At 45.3% G+C, this 7,700-nt stretch overlaps 1 protein-coding gene across 1 annotated transcript in view; it reads left to right on the top strand.

Moving 5' to 3' along the window:
- Positions 1 to 3,350, top strand: part of WAS (Wiskott-Aldrich syndrome) — an 8,622-nt gene extending 5,272 nt beyond the window's left edge. The window contains 3 exon segments of the mRNA XM_005867998.2: positions 1 to 84; positions 323 to 437; positions 3,057 to 3,350. The exon segment at positions 1 to 84 is cut by the window's left edge and continues 36 nt beyond it. Coding sequence (XP_005868060.1) covers positions 1 to 84; positions 323 to 437; positions 3,057 to 3,112 — 255 coding nt within the window. The 3' untranslated portion in view covers positions 3,113 to 3,350.
- The last annotated feature ends 4,350 nt before the right edge of the window (positions 3,351 to 7,700 follow it).

Below are 7,700 nucleotides of genomic sequence, written 5' to 3' on the forward strand. Positions count from 1 at the left end.
CTGGGGCCTGTGGGGGGCCTGGCCCCTGTTGGAGGTCGGGGAGCCCTTTTGGATCAAATCCGGCAGGGAATTCAGCTGAACAAGGTGAGGACCAGCAGGATGAAGGACTGGGAGCCTGGGATTCTGGGTTGTACTGTGCAAATAAGGATGTTAGAGGACTGGGGCTGAAACTGATGGGGGTCCCAGGCTTGTGGAGTTCAGTGACAGGGTTGGGAGGTTGATGTGGAGAGGTGGGCTTGGAGCCTTGAAGGGGACTGGAAGGGGTGGGGAGAAATGCTCTCACAGGCCCTGAGCCCTCTGTGCTGGATCCTGCTTGCTGCAGACCCCTGGTGCCTCGGAGAGTTCTGCGCTGCAGCCACCACCTCAGAGCTCCGAGGGGCTGGTGGGTGCCCTGATGCACGTAATGCAGAAGAGAAGCAAAGCCATCCATTCCTCAGGTGAGAGTCTGCCCTCCCCTGCCACTTGCGGGCTGCCCTCTCTGGAGTCCAACCTGCCAGGACAGTGACCCTGCTTCCCATGGCTAGTGTTGGCCTAAAAACAACCCCAACAGTCTCCATCAATAGTAGCATTAGCCCCATCTGTTGATGATAGTGATAAGGTGAATCTTGTATCAGCCTCTCTTTTTAAAAAAAAAATCTTTTTTATTGATTTCTGAGAGGAAGGAAGAGGGAGAGAGAGAGAGAAACATCAATGATGAGAATCATCTATCGGCTGCCTGCTGCATGGGGTGCGAGCCTGCAACTCAGGCATGTGTCCTGACCAGGAATTGAACTGTGACCTCCCGGTTCATAGGTTGACGCTCAGCCACTGAGCTACGCTGGCAGAGCTCAGTCTCCTTTTGACAATGTTAATGTTGTCATTATGTAACAATAGTATAACTAAGTCTATCTTTGACAATAATATTAACATTAATGACAAGGTATGTCCACATTATTAACATCAATCCCATTTGTTCAGTAGTGTTAACATTAGCCCACTCTGTTATGATAATATTAGAGGCCCGGTGCACGAATTCGTGCATGGGTGGGGTCCCTCTGCCTGGTTGGCAGTCTGGGCCAATCGGGGCCGATCGGGCTGGCCAACCAGGGGGAAGGACCTGGGGAGGTTGGCTGGCCACAGGAGGTTGGCTGTGGGAGCGCATTGCCCACCAGGGGGGCAGCTCCTGCATTGAGTGTCTACCCCCTGGTGGTCAGTGTGTTGTCATAGCTACTGGTCGACCGGTTGAGTGGTTGACCGGTCATAATGGTCGCTTAGGCTTTTATATATAGAGATTAGAAAGAACCCCATCTTTGACACCCTACCTCTATGTGTCAATAGATTAACAGTAACTATGTGATAGTATTATAACTAACCCAATCTTTTTGTAATAATGTTAATAGGAATCCCTTAGTGTGTCAACAATATTGTTATATGACAATTATGTGAGGATAATATGGAGTTCAATCTATTAGGTGACAATAATATAATTAACTCCAATTTGGACAATAATATTAACATTCATCCCAGAGTGTATTCATAAGATTAACATGAATCCATTATATGACAATCTTCTATCTATATCTCTATATATAAAAGGCTAAGTGACTGACCGTACATACATCAGACCCTCCAACCAACCAACCGGCCAGTACATATGATGCACATTGGCAATTTAAAAATAAGCATTAACTTGTGCATGTGCGATACATATAAAGCTCTTGCTGGCACCAATCACATGCGTATGTTTTGATCTGTCATTGTCGATTGTGAATTTGGTTGTTTGTGTTGACATTCTGAAGCTGAAAGAAAGCACGTCGTCGACAGAATATATATAAGGCTAAGGCTACAATGTCTCAGTGTTGTGCCACATGCTATGCCATCGGCCATAGTACAAATGAGTTTAAAGTGTTGTAGTGTTTGGGATGTTTCAGACCTAACATAATCAAAGCTGAAGTATTAACAGGATCTGCGGAAGGAGAGGTTGTTCTAATTCCAAGAATTGATTTGTCCCCATCTGACACTGGCCTCCCATATAAATTAATTCAAAGACAGTTTCCTGTGATGTCAGCATTTGCGATGACTATTAAGAAATCACAAGGACAAACTCTAGACAGGGTAGGAATATTCCTACCTGAACCCGTTTTCAGACATGGTCAGTTATATGTTGCTTTCTCTCGAGTTCGAAGAGTGTGTCACATTAAAGTTAAAGTTGTAAATACTTCTTCACAAGGGAAATTAGTCAAGCACTCTGAAAGTGTTTTTACTCTTAATGTGGTGTACAGGGAGCTATTAGAATATGTTTAATCAATTTATCAGTCATTGTTTTTATCAATGTTGTTTTATATCATGTTTTTGTTGCTTTTATATCATGTCTTTGTTGTTGTTATATCATGTTGTTATTTATTTATTGATTGATTTATATATTATTTTCATATACATTTTACTAATTTTCTTTCATCTCTGACACTTATATTATAAAGAAAAGGCAAATAGCAGTATTAAAATATTTCTTGTAATTAATTTCCTTTCAATTTGCACGAATCTGTGCACTGGACCACTAGTATTATAATAAACTCCATATCTTTTGGAGTTAATATATTATTAACTCCATTATGTGTCAACAATATTAACATTAACCTGCTGTGAAACAATAATATTGTAATTTAGTCCACTTTTGCTAATAATATTTAAATTCACCCCATTAAGTGACAAGCCTGTTAATGTTAACCCTTTGTGTGACAATAATATCCCAACTAACCATACATTTTTGACAATAATATTAACTTAAACTCCAACTGGAGTTTAATAGGTTGAACTCCATATTATCCTCAATATTGTTGACACACTAAGTTAACCCCAAAATTCCAGACCCCAACTATATCTTGTCCCAAACAGAAACCCTAATTCTCTCTCCTCTGAGGGGGCCTCATCCTTAGCCCCAGACCTGACTTCCTCACAGGAGACTTCAGCCCCCCCAGGACCCTGAGTCCTGAGTTTTTAATCCCTAGGAACCCCCCTCTCCAGGGCTTGTGAACCCTCCTGCCCATCTGAGTTCCACTCTTTCTGTTCCCCTCCAGACGAAGGGGAGGACCAGGCCGGAGATGATGAAGAGGACGATGAATGGGACGACTAGGTCACCACCATCCCCACCTGTTCTGCACCTGATCCCCTGGCAGCTGTTGCTTACGGCCTTCTTCTCTCTGCTTCCAGGGCCCCAAGGCCCATTTCTTCTCTACCAACCCCTGCAATGCTGTAATCTCTGACTGACTCCCAGTCGCCTTAGCAATAGCCCCTTTTTATACAAAATTTCTCAGTTCTCAGTCAAGGATTTTAAAATAAAAATAAAATAACTGTCTTTTTGTTTCTCTAAATCTCAGTTTGTTTATATTCCAAATGTGGGAATTTTGGGTTCTTTTCTCCCAAAGTCCCTTTTATTCATCTATCCTATTTTTTAAATTTACTTTTTAATTTATTTTTATTATTGAAAGTATTACATATGTCTCCCCCTTTTAAAAAATATTTTTTGCCCTAGCTGGTTTGGCTCAGTGGATAGAGCATTGGCCTGCAGACTGAAGGGTCCCCAGGTTTGATTCCAGTCAAGGGCACATGCCCAGGTTGTGAGCTTGATCCCCAGGGTTGGGTGTGCAGGAGGCAGTCGATCAATGGCGCTCTCTCTCATCATTGATGTTTCTATCTCTCTCTCTCTCTCTCCCTCTCCCTTCCGCTCTGAAATCAATAAAAATATATTAAAAAAAACCATAACATGACTTTCTTTAAAAATATATTTTTTTATTGATTTTAGAGAGGAAGGGAGAGAGGGAGAGAGATAGAAACATTAATGATGAGAGAGAATCGTTGATCAGCTGCCTCCTGCATGTCCCACAGAATCAAATTGTGATCTCCTGGTTCATAGGTCAATGCTCAACCGCTGAGCCACTCTAGCCGGGCCACATATGTCCCCTTTTTTCCCATTGACCCCCTCCACCCTGCCCTCTGCTCCCCCGCTCATCTATCCTATTTCATTTATTTAGCTTTACACATACATTCTTTCACTTGTTTCCTCAGTCACTTAACCTGTGTTTCTTTGTTTCCTTCTGCCCTTTTTTCTTCCCACAAATATTTATTGTCAGGCACTACTTTAGAGTCTGGGATAAAGCAGTGGGAAAAATCGACAAAAATTCTTGCCCTAGTGGGGTTGACATTCTAGGGGAGGAGACAGACAAGAAAGAAGGAATAAAATAGAAACAAAAGATAGTTACAGACCATGATAAGTGCTGTGTGCTGAGGGGAAATGACATTCAGATATGGTGTTCAGGGAAAGCCACTTGGAGGAGGTGACAGTTATGCTGAACCTAAAGGCAAAGGAGTCAACCAGGTGAATATTTGGGGGAAGGGCATTCCAGGCAGAAGGAACAGCTAGTGCAAAGCCCCCAAAGTGGGGAAGAGCTTGGCATGGGGCTGGGTGTGGTAAACGAGTGGGAGAGTTCTTTATTCATTCACTTACTTATTTTTTAAAAACTGTTCAATCAACACAATACTAGATCAAGAGAGTTCTCAATGGTCAGACTTCCCCACTCTCCAAGCACACAACTCACACAGGATCCTAATGGGCAGAATCCCCCTCTTTTTTTTTCTGCAATAGGGTTTTTATTATTTGTAACAGGCACAATTATTTAAAGTTAATAAATTTTTATTTAAGGAATTTCACATGTTCTGAGTCCTTCCACTGCCTTAGTTCCTCCCAAGTTTGAGTCTTAATCATCTTAATCCCTTTTTTGCTCAATCCAGTTGTAATTTCAGTCAGTCCTATATAACAGGAATAGAGATGATCATGTGATCACAAACTGTATGGTCACTAGCAACCCAGAAGAATTACCTAGACAAAGGACATCAAGGCTCCAGAGATCTAAGACAGCTATAGTAAAATATCATTGATTACCAATGGCTATTACAAAATCACATATAGCTTGTGTTATATTTATAGTGGAAAACAGAGAATCCCCCTCTTAGTATTAAAATTTGGTTCTGCCCAGTACCCAATATAAACCAAGTCCTGGCCAATGGCAATGGAAGAGGCCATCGGATAGATCTGCTGTAGAACCCAGGCAAGATGCCACACCTCTGAGTCTCAGTTTTCTTATCTATACAATGGTGCTCACAACATGTAACAAATTTCCAACTGGGAGCCCACTGTTACATTAACAACATGTAACAACATGTAACAAATTTCCATCTGGAGCTGCCACCCCTGGGCCACCCCTCCTCCTCCTCCTCCAGGACTTGCCCTCCAGAATACTTGTTTTGGGAATGTATCTATAGAAGAAACTGGAAAGGAACAGGGAAACATTGTGTCAGGGAGTTTTTTCCTTTTAAAATTCCTTTAACATATTTTTAAAGTTTTAAGTAAAAAAAAAAAGATCATATTTTAAACCACTCTCATGGGTTGGACAGGTCTCTTGGACTTCAGGGAGTGGGAGGGAACTGCCTGCCCCAGGAGACTGGGAGCCTGTGAGGACGAACATCAGACTCTGTTCTAGATGGAATTAGGGAAGGAAGGGGAATGTATGGTGGGACTTATGCTGTTGACTATTCCACTTATGGCAAGCAGGGGCTGATGAAACCTGCAATTTCTCCAAACAGCTCACAGCTGGACTGACAGGCAGAATCCTATATAATAAACACTTAATATGCTAAGTGTCTGACCATTTGTTCAATCATTTGACCAGTCGCTATGACATGCACTGACCACCAGGAGCAGATGCTCTGACCGGTAGGTTAGCTTGCTGCTGGGGTCCGACCGATGGGGACTGGGTGAGATGGGCTGGACACACCCTGGAGCCCTTCTGAGGTCCCTCCCTGGCTGGCCAACCTCCTGTGGTCCCTCCCTGGTCCATCATGCAATCCAGGACCCCTCGGGGGATGTTGGAGAGCCAGTTTCAGCCTGATCCCCACAGGCCAGGCTGAGAAACCCCACCAGTGCACGAATCTGTGCACTGGGCCTCTAGTAACCTTATAACTGTATAACCATATAATTGGCTGACTATATAACTGTTTGGTTGACTACATAACTCATGGACCGAAAAAGAGAGGGGCAATTTCAGGAACTGACATAAGGACATAAGGTTTTCTGATGCTGTGCAGTACTGAATAGCTAACAATTACAGCCCACCTGGGACTGACTGGGGCTGGTGGTCTGACAGTGTAGAAGACTGGAAGCCTCCAGAGGGACTGACATGCTGGATGACTCCTGACCCATGGATGCTGTGGGTGGAGGATGACTATTGCTAGGAATCACACCTGGCCAGAGGGAGTGGCAGTGTCTGGATGTTACTCTGCCTGGTGATGTGTAAAGGAGGGCTACCCTGGGGAGACTTCAGGCTGGCTGATGGACAGATCTGTGGCCCTCTGATAGGCAGCTGTCTCTGGTGACTGATTGTCTGACCTGACCAAATTACAGCATGTTTGACAGATCATGTGCTCAGTTGGATGTTAAGCATGGCTACCTGGCTGATCTACAATATGATGAAGGGCAGACAGAATGGGTCACAAGCCAGCTGACCAAGAAAGAGCAGTGTAGCTGCCTGAGTTGATGACTATATGAGGTTAGAATCACAGTTGCCCAGCCCTAGCCGGTTTGGCTCAGTGGATAGAGTATTGGATGAGGACCAAAGGGTCCTGGGTTAGATTCTGGTCAATGGCACATACCTTGGTGTACCTTGGTTGCAGGCTCCTTCCCAGCCCAGGCCCTGGTCAGGGTATGTGCAGGAGGCAATCAATCGATGTGTTTCTCTGACATCAATGTTTCTGTCTTTCCTTCTCTCTTCCACTCTCTCTAAAAGATCAATGGAAAAATATCCTCGGGTGAGGAAGAACAAACAAACAAAAAACAACAAAGAATCACAGTTGCCCTGATGGGTGACTGTCCAATGGGGGGCATGCCTCCCTGAAAAAGGACAGACTGCTGACCCACTGACAGGTGGCTTGGAGGCTTAATGCTACCTTTAGTTTCTGTGACTATTTGCTCTGAGAGAATAAACTACCTGATCATGGTCGGAATGAGGGGGGAATGACAGTTGTTTGACAACTGATGGTGGATAGTGTGACTGCCTGACAGGGCTACATGAGATGCCGACAATGCCAGCCAGGCCTGACCTAATGGCAGCCTGCCCGAGGGCATGGCTGGTGTCTGGGGCTTCCTGAGTGGGGAGATGACTTCCCCAGGGAGATTCAGAGCAGGTGCCAGTGCAAGGATAGCTAGAGAAATCGCTGCTTGAGTGACTGCCAGCGAAGGAGGGAGGGGGATCGGCTGGGGCAGTGACAGGCTCACGAGCAGTGTGGCTGTTAGTAAGCAGAGCATGTCCGCCTCTAGGGACTTGCCGCTGGCGGGGGTGGGGGAGTGCAGGCGGATGGCTGCTGCTGGTGACTGATGGTGTGAATGGCAGGCATGGCAGGCGGAGTCTGATAAGCAGCTGTGATGAGACGCAGTGTGCCTTTTGAGTCGGGACTTATCCTGAGACCGTAATCTACCGTGGGCGGGGAGTCACGATCTGCTCGGGCTTAAAACGTGACGGGCTGCCCGGGGGTGGTAATTGGGGGTCTGACAGCACGACGGATTTCCGCCAGCAGCCTTCCAACCCCTGCCGCCCCGGTCTGGCTGGCTGACAACACGATTGGCTGACAGCGTGACAGACAGACCTGCGGACCGGCAGGGCCTCCCGCAG

Source organism: Myotis brandtii, unplaced genomic scaffold, assembly GCF_000412655.1.
Source record: "Myotis brandtii unplaced genomic scaffold, ASM41265v1 scaffold2579, whole genome shotgun sequence".
Lineage (NCBI taxonomy): Eukaryota > Metazoa > Chordata > Mammalia > Chiroptera > Vespertilionidae > Myotis > Myotis brandtii.